This window comes from Emys orbicularis, chromosome 2 (genome assembly GCF_028017835.1).
Source record: "Emys orbicularis isolate rEmyOrb1 chromosome 2, rEmyOrb1.hap1, whole genome shotgun sequence".
NCBI classification, from domain to species: domain Eukaryota; kingdom Metazoa; phylum Chordata; order Testudines; family Emydidae; genus Emys; species Emys orbicularis.
The window spans coordinates 62,749,519-62,765,843 of record NC_088684.1 but is presented as its reverse complement, the minus strand read 5'-3'; the positions used below and the strand labels follow the sequence as shown (position 1 = coordinate 62,765,843).

General features: G+C 40.4%; 1 protein-coding gene across 1 annotated transcript in view; it reads right to left on the bottom strand.

Annotated features, from left to right (window-relative positions):
• Positions 1-12,659, bottom strand: part of ARMC1 (armadillo repeat containing 1) — a 47,036-nt gene extending 34,377 nt beyond the window's left edge. The window contains exons 1-3 of the mRNA XM_065398996.1: positions 12,579-12,659; positions 7,139-7,328; positions 1,101-1,192 (exon numbers count right to left, since the gene is read on the bottom strand). Coding sequence (XP_065255068.1) covers positions 1,101-1,192; positions 7,139-7,312 — 266 coding nt within the window. The 5' untranslated portion in view covers positions 7,313-7,328; positions 12,579-12,659. The remainder of the gene's footprint in view (positions 1-1,100; positions 1,193-7,138; positions 7,329-12,578) is intronic.
• Between the last annotated feature and the right edge of the window lie 3,666 nt (positions 12,660-16,325).

The window sequence follows — 16,325 nt, the reverse complement described above, 5'->3', positions numbered from 1 at the left end:
CAACATTTATATTAATATTTATAGCTTTGATATGACACAAAAGTATCACATTAAGGTGTCCTGCTCAACTATGTCATTCTGAACAACTAAGACAGCATCATATCTTCCCAGGTAAATAACAATGGTATATGTGAATATGAGGGAACACTCACTTACTACGCTGATTACAAATGTATTCCTGAAATAGGTGGATGACTACTAGTAAATATCTCAACAATGAGATTTAGTAACTAGATAGAAGTATTCTTGTTAATAATAAAAGAATCGCCCCCCCACCTCCACAAAAAAAAGAGAGATTTGACACCTGTACAACTTAAAGGTTATTCTGATTTCTTTTCTTTTTAAATAAGGACTGTTCAAATTCTGCAGCACAAATTAACTTTCAATGGGTCCAGCATATCTAACAGATTCTCTAAAGTTCCAGGATGAATACAGTGGTCAACAACTCTGCTCCTGAGGCACAAAGGAACTTTCTGCCATAAGGGTAAAGCTAATCGGTACAGGAGACACAGCCATCCCACAGGTTGGTCCAAGACCACGAACTAACTTCCACAGAAATTAAGGACTATCACAAATCTCACCACCTTCTGCTTCAAGTGCAAGGCACATTTCAACCTTGATTTCTCAAGAACATAACAGCAGGTACACAAAAACCCACTCAAACAAAACATGACACTGCACACACAAGTCTCCCTTTGGGGAGGCTACGAGGGAAAGAATGAACCACAAGTGACACATGTTAGTCAAGTCACTTAATTCACTACTGGAAGGCACTTGGATACTACAGTGATGAAAGCGATACAAGAACCTATACTGTATAGAACAGAACTCTGAGCAGCTGAAACCTCCCTCAATAGGCAAGCTCCTTTCAACTGGGCATTTGTAGTGTACTAACATTTAATTGATCTGCTATACTGAATAAAATTCAAACTAGTAATAGCTTTAAACCATAAAATCCAAAGAGGAACAAATGCATACTATACGGTCATGAAATTCATTACATAAATTCAGGTAGTAGAGTTTTATTTGATATTAACTTGTTATTACACAAAAGAATATGGCCTGTCTGTTTTCAGATCTGGCAGCCCCTACAGACTTACCTTTGTATTACAGTTTGTAAGCTCAGCATCATACCCAGTTCACTTTTCATCTTTTCTCTGTTGGCCCGGCATTCTGCCAAATACCGGAGAGCCTAAAAGAAAAGAAGGACAATAGCCATCAGAAGCTGCTTCTGTTATTTCATCATTATTTTTTATTTCTGATGTTTCAAATAATTAACTATTTAACAATTCATAGTTTCTAAAAAAGAAAAAGGTGTTGGATAGTTAGAATATGCAATTTCAGTGCTCCAGCTCCACCTCAAAGACATTTGCCACATCGTGCCAGGTGCAAAAAAGAAGCAGCAATTACAGGCACAAGATGCCTCTTTAGAATATTCAGACAGTACCTGGAACAGAAGACTGCCACCCTCTTTTGTGAGTATTAGGGAAAGTCTGAACATTGTTAATAGACACAAAGAAATAGTTGAAATATACCCTGAGATTCACAAATGCAATACCCATTCTGGAAGCGGGGTCCCAAGAAAAGAAAATCTTTCTGAGACACTCAAAGTTTGCATTTAAGAGTTCTTATACTGATTATTCCCATGGGTCTCCTCTTTCATGGAATACAGAAACAGTTGGCCGAACTCGTGAAAACCTTAAGCGTAACTCAATGGCATCTCTAGTTGTTCGTATGTATTTTTGAACACCGGATCCAATCAATTCCAAAATTTCAGAGAATGTTCTAGGCATCAGTGTCCAGAGGCCTGTTTGTTTGGTTTTGGGGGGGATGGGGGGGGGGGGGGAAGAGAAACTGGTGAACACATGATCATCTGTTTAGCACAGCTACAGCTTTAAAGCACCTCTGAAATTGTCTATAGATCTATCAATTGGTTGACAGCAGCCATTAAAACCTTCAGGTATAACAATACCCCATCTCATTTCTGCCTACCCCCAATAGAGTTTAACATGTTGATGCCCTGAATGAGTTATCTCTCAGACAAATAATAATGGTGGGGAGAGGAAGGGGAATGTGAGTGTGTGCACAGACTCTAGCATGAGGGAGAGGGAGAATGGAGAAATGGGGGGGCACACAGAACCCCTGGAAGTGAGAGGGGAAGTTAGGGTACCCTGATATGTGCGGAGGGTGGCACCCAGAGTCCCTAGCATACAGGTGAATAGAGAAATGGGGGACACACAGAGATCCTGCCATGGAGAGAGAAGTAGGAATGGGGGGCACAGAGACCCTGCCATTGGGGCAGAATGGGGGACCATGATATGGAAGGAGAGAGGAAGCGGGGAAAGGGATGCACATAGAAACCCTGCTTTGACAGGGAAAATGGGAGACCCATGCTGCCCTTCATGCTTTGGAAAAGCTCCCCATGGATATTCGCAAAATTAACTCATTATTCTCCTTCAAAGCCCTCCTTTAAACTCCAGTTTGCTCAGAGGCCTACATAAACTTTGACCACCAGTTATCACGCTGACCAATCCTGTCTCATTGCTTTGTTGTATTCCCCAATCTGGCTGTACCCAGCTGTTATCCCTTATCATACACTTAGATTGCAAGCTCTTTGGGGTAGGGATTGTCTTTTTGTTCTGTATTTGTACAGCGTTCTGTATTATAGGGTCCTAGTCCATGCCTGGGACTCCTGGCTGCTATGATAAAACAAATGATAAATAACTGTAATAATGGTGGAGGGGTGAAATGAAGGATACAGACTCCCTGGTGGGAGGAAATTAGGGGAACTTGGTACAGGTGGAAGGGAGGAATGGGGGCACACAGAACCCCTATTACGAGAGAGATAGGGAGGAGTTTCAGGGAACCCCTGAAATAAAGAGGGATGGAAGGGTGGCACACAAGGAGCTTATGGGGGCATGGAGGAGTGCAATGAGCCCCTGGTGTATGCTATAAGCTCCCCCCAAAGAAGTGTGTGACCCCCTAGTATATCTATTGGAAAAATGTGCCTGTTGGTGCAGGGGACTAGGAATCAAGGTTCACAGGTTCTGTGGAAGAAACATTGGTAAAGTCACTTGGTTTCTCTGTCCTTATTTCCATTTTATAAATGACAACACAGCTTAAGTATTTCACAGGGGTGCTGAAGGCTTGTTGTAAGACTGCATGTGCAACACCTTAACTCAGGCATTTCCTCACTTGTGCAAACTTACCCACAGAACCGTATTTTGATTAAATTCTGTTAAGGATATGCTACAGTATTTATGGCATTCCTTATAGATTTGTTATTTTCTCTTTAAAAAAAAGAAGTATAATCTGGAATTGTTTGGCAAGGGGGAACTCCACCTTGTTTAATGTGTTCCTTGAACAGCAAGATACGGGTACCTGTGGAACCCTTCTTGGGAGCCTACATCTGTGCCATTGCAATGTAAAAAGCAAAATTTTCAGTGTTGTAGAAATATGGATGTGATGCACCACCCACAGTTTTCAGCTGTGCAAGCCAAAACACTTTGAACAAGGCAGGGCACCTTGTACAGGATCTCTGCCTCATTCAACATGAAAGCGTCAACTAAATTTGAACTTTTAGAACACAACCAAATTAACTACAATATATGCACAAGGCAGCCTATCCTCCATACTGGAGAACTGCTGTAAGAAATATTACTAGCATGTTAATCTACTGCCCAAGTGCAATGTGCAATTTTTAAGGGCTCAAAACTCAATGAAAACAAAAACAACTTTCACCAGAACACTCAAAGGGGCTTGTTCCCTAAGAAGCTTCTGCCCTCAGTCACTTCACCATTACAGCCATAAAAAAGCCATATTTAAAGAAAAAACTCTTAATGAGTAGTTTATGTATCTACTTTCTGAACACTCAACAGCAGCTCTACTGTTTATACTCATACTTCAAAAAAAGAACCAATATTTCAGAATAATAGTTTGACTCCACACATAGATTTATCAAGGAAATCCTTGAGTAGCCTTAATCATTGCTGTTGCTAGGGCTCCACTTCTAATAAAGAGTGATTTTGTAAGATTTTGTGCATGCCACAAAGAGGATGTTTAGATCTTGCAGCCTCAAACTGAAGAAATAAATCAAAAGAAGAGCAGTAGAATGTGCCACAATGTACAGAATAGATATTGCTCTTTTATCAAAAAGTTGTTGAAACAAAGAGGAATAGTGAAGTGGGATGGAAATACCAGACAAAAGAACTCTGATTTTTCAGCCTCCAAGTCTCAATCTATTTGTATTACATAGTTTCTCCATTTTTTTGGCCAACAGCTAGAAAGTGAAAGATGTATCTTGTTCATGGGATTCCTGGATATTATATGTAATGTTCATCTGATGTGTTTGGAATCATTGTTCACGATGCCATAACTTTAACAGCAATTTCATTTTATTAAACTACCTAGAGGGCAGATTGCTAATTACTCTCCTACGACAAGAAAAAAAGAAAAATCTGAAAAAGGTTTTTAAGAAGAAGACTGCAGCAAAGCTTCAGAAAAACCTTACAGCTAATGATTTGGTAATTTTAATTTATTTTTATCCAAGTAGAGCTTCGAGATTGCTGTTCCCCAAGCCTGTGATATGGACGAGTTTGCTGCCCACGGTTTTGTTTTCTTGTCTTTACAGATGAAGTTTTCTGCAAAATTTGATACTGATAACTAGGGGTTTCCAGCAATTGAATATTGGCACTGCTTTGTTTGCAACACCACTTTCTTGGTTAAAATCTCAAATTTCTCAGTTGATGAGATGTATTGTATTTCCAGTGTTACCTTTTTTGGGGGGGGAAGGGAGGTGGTTCCCAAGGTCAATATAGTATTGTGCTTGAAGGGTTTCCTCTATACACTGCTTATCTACCTGCATTCCAGGACTACACATGATATACTGATACCTGAGATATACCCAGATAACTAAGGACCTTGCACTAGTACTCAGTGTGTTACATAATTGCTTTTGTGATAATAAATTGTGAAAGTTTACTCATTCCCTAAATGGAATCATACAACAGGTCTGTTGCTCAATGACCACCTCACAACAGTGTGCCTAGTCCCTTTCTTATTTTTATGGTAGCTATATATTGTTCTTTCCAAAGATGTATTTCTAACATTTATTCTTAAATCCTACCTTTATTTTTGGCATGTTTTATAGATAGAATGCAAGGCCATTTTATTGCCATCTGAGTAATCTAAAGTCCTGTAAAGTCTCTGGTTCTACATTTATGACAGTTTAATTACACATTTGCTATCCTGTCATATACTTTTATCATACTCTACTAATCATTTCCACTTATAGTCTGAGTTTTCCTGCACCGCCATTCAAACACTTCTAGAAGTCTGTCTAAACCGTCATTGGAATTAGAGATCTGAGCACAGTATTTCCATGTTGAGAAAAAACCATCTATTCGCAAAGCAATAGATTAATTGTTTTGCTTATATTAACCTCTCCTTTGGCTCACTATCAATATCACAGATTTTTAGTTCAAAGCACACCTTCTATAATACTACATGATTTGATACAAATGGGAGCTGCTGGATGTTCAGTCGGTACTTTCAAAAATGAGATCATTTAGGGCCTGATCCAAAGCCCACTGAAGTCAGATGAAAGACTCAGGCTGAATTTCACAGATCAGGCCCAATTCAGCATGATACTTAAGGATGTGACAAACATTAAGCACACCAGTAGCCTCATTGAAGATAGGCATAGGTTTAAGTAACCTTCCTGATTTAGGACTTTACTTAGTCACCTCAATGTGGATTTAATTTTTGAAAATCTTAGTTCAAGTTTTAAAAAAGGATTAGATTCACCTAATTAACCACAAAGTTTCTGATTTTTGTAATGTAGAATCAAGTAGAGACTCAAGATATCGCTCATTTTAAGTTCTTCACTCTTGGGTTGCTGTATTTCAATAACATCCACATTTATACAGCTTCTTCCATCTGAGGATATCAAGTCACTTTACAGATATTAACACATTAATAGATACAATACTCCTATGAAGTAACTATAATCCCCCCCTTTTGGCAGTGTTTTCAACATCAGGAGCTAAGATTGTATTATATTAAAAACTTAGTGACATAAAATCTTTGTGACTTCAAATAGAAATTGCTTCAGTGTTAACAATGAAAAGTTCTTTAGACTTTTAATACATACAGTTAGAGTGATTTTTTTAAATACATGCAGGCCAAATTTTTGAAGAAACAGGAACCCAAACTTATTCTCCAAAGACATTATGATGGCACCTGCAGGTGGAATTTTCAAAAGCACTTAATGGGACTTGTGGTCCTAAGTCACCTGACTTCAAATTGCAAACCTTGATGGAGAAGCATAGCAGGTGGAAGCATTTCAGGTTTCTTGACTTGTGGAAGTTCACTATATTTGAGGGTGAAGTTTGTTGCAAATACAGCACAGGCTATATTTATCTATGTTTATCAATTTTGTGTTTAAGTTTGTTTTGTTTTTACAATAAGGATGCTAATGAGGCCATGGAGTTCTCCTTTTCAGCACAGATGAGCTTTTAAAGTATGGAACTTCTTAGTAGGAAAAGAAATCTATTGTAAAATCTGAAACTCTAACAACAATTAGGAAAACTAAAGAAACAAGTAAAAAAAACCCATCCATTTTAGGAATTTAAAACTATAAAATGGGAAGACAGGAAAAAGCTAGCACTATATACATAATATAATATGAAGTAAAATTTAAAAACCTATTTAAATAAAAAAATTATGATTTAAAAAAAAAATCTCGATTTTTATTCACTCACTTCCAATCAAGAGAAAAGGCATTATGTCAGTGTAGTACTTAGATTTTAAGAGTCACATTGTCCACATTCATCAAGTACAAGCAAAGTCTGAAGAGAAGCATGCACACAGTTACATGTGACAAGCTACATTATAGCTTTTCCCTCTGCATACCCAAAGTTAGAGGGCTATCTTCTAAAACACACAGACACACAGAGTAAATTAAGCTATAAAAACTTGTTCTCCAATTTCAGAATGATTTTGTCACTCATTAATTGTTGAAATGGGGGTGGCAGAAAATTAAGCACGACAATGACAATAATTTGACATGAGGTACAAGCAGCAAACAAAGCAAATAAAAAGCCCATTGATCTAAAAAAAAAAAAAAAAGATTACTTACTAGTAACGCTGAGTGAACAACTGGAGGGCTGGGGTGATCCATAAACAAAATAAGGCCTGGCAGACATCCCTGATCCTGAACGATGGCTCGTCTATTTAAGGGGTCAGCTGCTAGGTCTCGCAGCTGGTTAACTACTGCTAGCGCATCAGGCTCCTCACTCATAGTGGAGTTCATTTTCCTATGCCAACACCTGTTAAAAAAATTCTTTATTAGTAACACTTCATTATTAATGAATCTCTGATTAAACTGTAGTCAATATAGACTGCAACACTCTGTCTTGTTCTTAGGGGAATACAGACAAATAGAACTCACAAGATGTGGGCTCTATACCTGTGAAACTGGAAATTTAAGAGTCCATATATAGAGAATGACAATTTTTGTTAATTGTTTACTGGTTCAATCTTCATGTATAATTTTTTGGCCTGACAACCTTTACAGAAGATACATAGACAATAACTGATAAAAGTATTGTCAAATACTGCTTAGACCAATTATGGTCATAGATGAAGAACCAACAGTTTATTAATGATGACACTGCCTATGGAAACCTAAAACATATCATCCCAATTCTGTATTATATCTAAAGTAAATCTGTAAAGAAACATACAGTCCATGTTTCCATAATAAATGTTTTAAACTGCAAGTTTCAGCTTTCATATTAATCTCTTACACACAACAAAAGTGTACCAAAAAAGCAAACCAAAATTTGTATCCATGTCATCAGGCACTTCTAACGTTTTACTTCATTCTGGAATTACATATCAAATATGTATAACCCAGCACAAATTCAAGCCCCTTACAAAGTATCTTTGGTATTCTCTCTCTACCGAATACTTTTGGTGTTCTCTGTCTTAAAATACATAAATAAGGTATGGGCTTCATCTTGTTCCTACCAAAGACAAGGGGAACCAGTTTGATTTCAAATGAAGCAGATGTTGGGTTGTTGGGTGGATAGCACTGGACTCTAAAGCTGCCTAAAGAGAGAACAGTTACATCCTGGATAGCATCTGCACAAATTTCCCTACAGGATGCCCCTCAATAGTGGAGGAACCATATCTTGGGGCGAAAAGTTAGTTAAGATCAAAGGACAGATCCTCAATTGTTCTGAGACTGGTAAGTAGAGTACAGACTACGGACCTGATTCTGCCAGCACTAACTCAAGTACTTAACTTTAATGCTCATGAATATGATTAAAGCAACATTGTCAACTTGACTTTTCTTTTTAAATGGATTGATTTTTTATACAAAAAAAAAAAATCCAAGTTTCTAACAGATCACTCTTTAAACAGTATGTCCTGTTTTTTAAAAAAATATATGTTGAAGAAAAATTGTATAAAGTTTCTTCTGCTCTCATCTTGAAGTTTATAAAGACCTTTTCAGAAAAAAAAATGTGGAAACAATGAAACTGATCATATCAGGGTGGATTTGATTAAAATCAAATTGATTAAAATCATGATTTAAATCACAAGTCAGGAAGACTCGATTTAATCATGGATTTCTACGTAAAAGTACATTCTTGTTGGTTGTTATAACCTTAATACATATTCTTCCCAACTCAGAGATAGATGTAGGTTTCATTTTTAGAAGGTATAGACTATACATTTTTGAAGTGATTTTGAAAACTTTTCAGATTAGTTTTATAGCTATATCAGAAAATGAATGATTGTTTGGTTATTTCATTTACCAAAGGTAACTGAAGCAGATATTTATGAAGTCATTGGGAGGTGAACTATCTCCAATTCAACAGGTAATATTTGGAGGATTTTCTTGCCATGCTGTATTAGGAGGAGAACATCACCAGACAGACATTTAAATTGTTTTATTTAACTAAAACAGCAACATTATGCATTCTGGATTTTTTTCGTCAACAGCAAACATATAACATTTTAACAAAACAAGCATATGAATTTTTGAATTTAATTAAACATTCAAGTTTTTTAAAATCAGGTTTGTTTTTGTTAAAATTGTTTTTAACTAAGTTAAATGAAATATTTCAGTACATCCCTCGGCCCGCGCCGCTTCCAGGAGCTCCCATTGGCCTGGAGCAGCAAGCCAGTGGGAGCCACGATCGGCCGGACCTGCAGACGCGGCAGGTAAACAAACCGGCCCGCCAGGGGCTTTCCCTATACAAGCGGTGTCCCAAGTTTGGGAAAACACTGATCTAGCCCAATATCCTGTCTTTTGACAGTGGCCAATGCCAGGTGCTTCAGAGGGAATGAACAGAATAGGTAATCATCAAGTAATCCATCCCCTGTCACCCATTCCCAGCTTCTGGCAAACACAGGCTAGGGACACCATCCCTGCCCATCCTGGCTAATTACCATTGATGGACCTATCCTCCATGAATTTACCTAGTTCTTTTTTGAACCCTGTTATAGACTTGGCCTTCACAACATCCTCTGCCAAAGAGTTCCACAGGTTGACTGTGTGTTGTGTGAAACAATACTTCCTTTTGTTTGTTTTAACCTTCCCTTTTATCCCATAACTGCTTACTTTGCTTAAGACAGTGTTTCTCAACCAGGGCTCCAGGGCCCCCTGAGGGGCTGCAAGCAGGTTTCAGGGTGTCCGCCAAACAGGGCCAGCATTAGACTTGCTGGAGCCCAGGGCAGAAAGCCAAAGCCCTGCCACCTGGGCAACATAGCTTTGCGGGGCCCCCTGTGGTGTGGGGCCCCAGGCAACTGCCGTGCTTGCCACCCCGTAACGCTGGCCCAGGCTTTTATATACAGAAAAACAGTTGTTGTGGCAAAGATGGGCTGTGGAGTTTTTGTAGAATGTTGGGGAGGCCTCAGAAAGAAAACGGTTGAGAATCTTTGGTGACGGACCTTGTCAAAGGCTTTCTGAAAATCTAAGTACACTATATCCACTGGATCCCCCTTGTCCACAGGCTTGTTGACCCTCACAAAGAATTTTAGTAGATTGGTGAGGCATGATTTCCCTTTACAAAAACCAGGTTGACTCTTCCCCAACAAATCATGTTCACCTATGTGTCTGATAATTCTGTTCTTTCCGATAGTTTCAATCAGTTTGCCTGGTACTGAAGTTTTCAGACCAATGTGAGTTTCAGCGTGATGGTGTCCATTTATGTTACTAATATTTCCTTCACACAGAGTGTTAAAGTGAAGAACTGGTGCTAGTGACCAGCCTCAAGGTTAATTTTTCATTAACACCATAAGATCTATACAGATCAAATAAGAAGCTACAATTTCACATAATAATTAGCATTTTACATTTGCAAAGCATTCTGCACACAATTTTCACAAAATCCCTGTAAACCAGGTAATTATTATCATTCCCATTTTATAGATGGCAAAACAGGCACAGATACTTTAAGTAACTTACCTAAAACCAGACATCAAGTCAATTACAGAGCTAAGATTGTAAACAGAGTGCTTTATTTCCAGTCCCATGCTCAATGCATCAGATCATTCATACCCTTTTATTATATACTACAAATAATTATTTTATTGGACCAACTTCTGTTGGTGATAGAGACAAGCTTTTGAGCTTACACAGAGCTCTTCTTTCAGGTCTAAGAAACTAACTCATGGTCTGAGTTAAACAGGATGAAGTTTAACAAAGACAAATGCAAAGTGCTCCACTTAGGAAGAAAAAATCAGTTTCACACATACAGAATGCGAAGAGACTGTCTAGGAAGGAGTACGGCAGAAAGGGATCTAGGGGTTATAGTGGACCACAAGCTAAATATGAGTCAACAGTGTGATGCTGTTGCAAAAAAAGCAAACATGATTCTGGGATGTATTAACAGGTGTGTTGTGAGCAAGACACGAGAAGTCATTCTTCCGCTCTACTCTGCTCTGGTTAGGCCTCAGCTGGAGTATTGTGTCCAGTTCTGGGCACCGCATTTCAAGAAAGATGTGGAGAAATTGGAAAGGGTCCAGAGAAGAGCAACAAGAATGATTAAAGGTCTTGAGAACATGACCTATGAAGGAAGGCTGAAAGAATTGGGTTTGTTTAGTTTGGAAAAGAGAAGACTGAGAGGGGACATGATAGCAGTTTTCAGGTATCTAAAAGGGTGTCATAAGGAGGAGGGAGAAAACTTGTTCACCTTAGCCTCTGAGGATAGAACAAGAAGCAATGGGCTTAAACTGCAGCAAGGGAGGTCTAGGTTGGACATTAGGAAAAAGTTCCTAACTGTCAGGGTGGTTAAACACTGGAATAAATTGCCTAGGGAGGTTGTGGAATCTCCATCTCTGGAGATATTTAAGAGTAGGTTAGATAAATGTCTATCAGGGATGGTCTAGACAGTATTTGGTCCTGCCATGCGGGCAGGGGACTGGACTCGATGACTTCTCGAGGTCCCTTCCAGTCCTAGAATCTATGAATCTATGAATCTATGAAAAAAACTCAGGCCTGAAGAAGAGCTCTGAGTAAGCTCGGAAATTTGTTTCTCTCACCAACAGAAGCATGTCCAATAAAAGACAATACCTCACCCACCTTATCTTTCTAACTTACTGGGACCAACAAGGCTACAACAACACTGCATACAAATAATTCTGTTATTTTTATGCAATGTTTTTAATTAAAAAAAGGCAAAGCCATGTTTCTAATTTTTTTTCCAGAAATAGCAAGAATTTGGGGATTAAGTTAGACAAATTGACTGGACATCATAACTCCTACATTATTTTCACATGGATTTTCTATGTGATCTCAGAAAATAACAATCTCGCTCTGCTTTAGTTTCTTCATCATCTGTACACTGGGGATATTTACTGACCTCACATGGGTTTTGTGAGAATACATTAGTGTTTGTAAAGTGCTTTGAAATCCTTGGTTAGGGCATCCAGAATGTAGTGTAATTACTCAGACTCATAGAAAAGCATCCGTTTCAGGAACCCATCCCCTGACACCGTTTTTAAAAAAAACCTCGTAACTGCAGTAATGTAGAAACTAATAAGGTTGTTGCATATAAGCACCCAATTTGCAAAAGCAGCAACAGTCCAGAATAACCCAGTTACTTTCTTCCCTCTTCGCTAGTGGGAGAAAGTGTTGCTCGAAGGAGCAAAAAAAACTTCTAGGATTTGTATAGATCTTGCCACTGGACCTAGTTGGCTAACTCAGCAGCCCGCACCCAACCCTTAAACTACAGATTCTGCGCCCCTGTCCATACCACGCTGCACAAAGGCCAACCCAACCCCTGCGGCGATCACTCTCCCCACACCCCTTCCAACCTGAAAAGCGTGTGCTCGGGCCACAGCCTTTAGACCCACTGCTCCCGCCTCACCGTCTCCAGCTGCCTCCTCAGCTGACCCGCTCCTTGGGCAACTCCACTTCCCCTTGCGCCTGCCCCCTGCCCTGCCCCATGTCCCCTCCAGCTGCTTCACCCTCTTCTCAGGACCCGACCCAAGCTCCTGCCTTGCTCCGCCGGGACAAGGCGCCTTCCCCAGCCGCGATAGAGGGGAAGCGAGCTCGGCCCACTTACCGGGGCAGGAAGGTTTCACAGGCCCGGGCGGCTCAGCATCGTGCCGGGGCCGGGCTTTGCGTCGCTGAGGCCTGGTAACGGGGGACAATAAGGGGGGAGGGAATTCAGATCCTCTACACACACAGCACCCACCGGGACCACCTACCGCACCCCGATTGGCTGAAGCGAACAGCGCCCCTCCGCCATTCACAGCAAACGTTGTTACACCGCTGTCTGATTGGCCGCTCCCAAGGCATTGTGGGTACAGTAGGGTCAGCCCAGGGAAACTACACGTTCTAATGCCTGTGCCTGGCGCGCTCTGGCTCCCGCTGGAGAACTGCATGATGGGATATGTACTCTCGGTGGGGCTATGGCTCTAACAGGAGCACGGCATGCTCCACAGTGTAGTTTGTTGGCCATTCTAGTCCAGCGGTGCCTTGCGTTTTGCTACCTGTCGTTTACTGACCACTTGCATGCAGCTGGAACATTGCATGCTGGGATCCGCAGTCTCTGTGAACCCTCAGGAACGTTGCATGCTGGTACCTGTAGTCTCTGCATGCTCAACCCCCTGAAGTTTGTATAAGTGGATTTCATCTAGGCAGTAGTGGGCTACTGTGGATAACCCTGATATGCACGGGAGGTTACTACTTTTACTGAAAATGTAATGCAGGGCAATTTGTGGTACAAAAGGCTTCAATACAGTCAACCTTTCCATATATGGCAGGGGATGAGCTTCCATTAAAGTGACTTAATTGTGATCATAGAACAGCTTCCAAGTAGGGGAAAGCATTCAGTGTCCCTTGTTCAGCTCTACAGAGGATGAAACAAAATCCTTGGTTTCATAGAACCAATCCTGACACAAAGAGTGCACTGCAAAACTAGAACAGATCCGGTAATCTAGAATCCTGTCAGAGATGCAATGTGCAAAACTACCTAATTTTAAGATCCGTCACTTTGCGGATCTAAGGAAAATTAATTTGATTGAAATGCCTCTTTAAAGACCATTGTCAACTAAACAAAACTTTGCAGACAAATATCTTTACCTGTGTTTCTAGATTTTAAAGTTAAATAATTTTACAAATCCTGTTTGCACTATTTATGCTTTTTGTTTGCTTCTGCACTTCTCTCAGCTTGTACAATGAAAAGTTTCAAATTTGAAACTGACAAGAAACAATCAGGCTCTTTTCTGCTATAACCATTGCAGGTGAATGTTAATTTTTTTAAACAAAAGTTTGCATTTTTCTTTGATTTTTTTTTTATTTGTGGAAACATTTGTAATTTTTTTTAGGTTTTATAAAAGCTTGTTTTATCACCATTTAAATTTGCAGCTAAATTTAAATTGACTGTTTAATCCAATGTCAGTGTGTTCCAAATTTTGGAAAGCTGAACCTCTCTCCTCTTTTTGGAAAATGAAACCAATTATGCCCCTCTTGCAACCTTGGTTTGTGATGATAGCGGCCTACCCATCTTAATGTATACCTCATCTGCACCCTCACAGCTAGCTAGAACTTCATGGAAAAAACTTATGTAGATTTTCATAATATGATACTTCTTTCCTTTCTTACGTGCTTTCTTGAGCAGTGAAATTGTTAGCAATATTGACATATAAAGTATCACTAGCATTCCTATTGAAAAGAATGGAGCAGTCCACACCTTAAGACTCTCTGCAAGATTATATGGATATCCACTTAAAATTTTCCTTGCAAACCCTGACAGCTAGAGACCATTCTTTTTAATGACAGTTGAGACTCTGAACAAGTAAGGGATCTGTGTGTGCACCTCCTGCACCTATTAGCCTTCTCTCTCTCTCTAGTGGTAAGTCTTACACTTTGAAAAACATTGCTTTACTCACAGCTCAGTATGTTGGGTTTAAGAAGTCCAGCAATACTATTAAACTACATTTTTTTGTCTTATGAGTGGTGTCAGAACAGAGTAACTTACACAATAACCTATGAAAAGGCCAATCTGAAGAGACAAATAGGGATGCATTTTTCAATTCAATTAAAATAAAGCGGACCAAGAGAGCTGTCATAGTTTCAGGGTGAACTGCACCTTTGATTCCCACCCCCACCTTCCTCCAGGGCACCTACTTAAGATTTCAGGCTCCAGCCATCACCTCTCTCAGGCAGAGACCCACATCTCTCCCTTGGACCGGGGCTTTAGGCTTGCAGTGCCTCTGCACCTCACTGTGATTTCCTCAGCAGTTCTGACCAAGTCTCAGCACCTGTAGTTAACCTTTCTCCAGGACCTACAACAGTGTATGTACACCAGTTACCAGCCAACCTTCAGAAAGCACAATACATTTATTCTTAGAGTCAAATCATTACAGAGAAAACATACAAAAAAACAGTAAACTGATTTAAACACACTAAATGTACCAGGAGTTATCAATCAGTCTTATGGAGCTCAGTAGACCACCGTCTTTCCAATACTTCCCCTGTTCCCCTAAAGTTGCTCCCCTTCCTTGGAAAGAACATTCTGTCTGTGCTGGGTCAAGCTCACCTTTTTATGCCAAAAAACACAGTTTGAAACAATATACGGCGCTATCTCTCTCGAGGCATTTACAACTTTAGTGACTCAACCTGAGTGACTCAAGCACTTGACTGAAGCACTTGGAGGAGAGGAAGGTGATCAGGAACAGTCAACATGGATTCACCAATGGCATGTCATGCCTGACCAACCTGACTGCCTTCTATGATGAGATAACTGGCTCTGTGGATATGGGAAAAGCGGTGGATGTGATATATCTTGACTTTACCAAAGCTTTTGATACGGTCTCCCACAGTATTCTTGCCAGCAAGTTAAAGAAGTATGCATTGGATGAATGGACTATAAGGTGGATAGAAAGCTGGCTAGATTGTCAGGCTCAACGGGTAGTGATCAACGGCTTGATGTCTAGTTGGCAGCCGGTATCAAGCAGAGTGCCCCAGGGGTCGGTCCTGGGGCCAGTTTTGTTCAACATCTTTATTAATGATCTACACGATGGGATGAATTGCACCCTCAGCAAGTTCGCAGATGACACTAAGCTGGGGGGAGAGGTAGATATGCTGGAGGGTAGGGATAGGGTCCAGAGTGACCTAGACAAATTGGAGGATTGGGCCAAAAGAAACCTGATGAGGTTCAACAAGGACAAGTGCAGAGTCCTGCACTTAGGAAGGAAGAATCCCATGCACCGCTACAGGCCAGGGACCGATTGGCTAAGCAGCAGTTCTGCAGAAAAGGACCTGGGAATTACAGTGGATGAGAAACTGGATATGAGTCATCAGTGTGCCCTTGTTGCCAAGAAGGCCAATGGCATATTGGGCTGTATTAGTAGGAGCATTGCCAGCAGATCGAGGGCAGTAATTATTCCTCTCTATTTGGCACTGGTGAGGCCACACCTGGAGTATTGCGTCCAGTTTTGCCCCCCCCCCCACTATAGAAGGGATGTGGACAAATTGGAGAATACAGTGGAGGGCAACGAAAATGATTAGGGGGCTGGGGCACATGACTTACGAGGAGAAGCTGAGGGAACTGGGGTTATTTCGTCTGCAGAAGAGAAGAGTAAGGGAGGAGTTGATATCAGCATTCAACTACTTGAAGGGGGGTTCCAAAGAGGATGGAGCTCGGCTGTTCTCAGTGATGGCAGATGACAGAACAAGGAGCAATGGTCTCAAGGTGCAGTGGGGGAGGTCTATGTTGGCTATTAGGGAACACTATTTCACTAGGAGGGTGGTGAAGCACTGGAATGGGTTATCTAGGGAGGTGGTGGAATCTCCACCCTTAGAT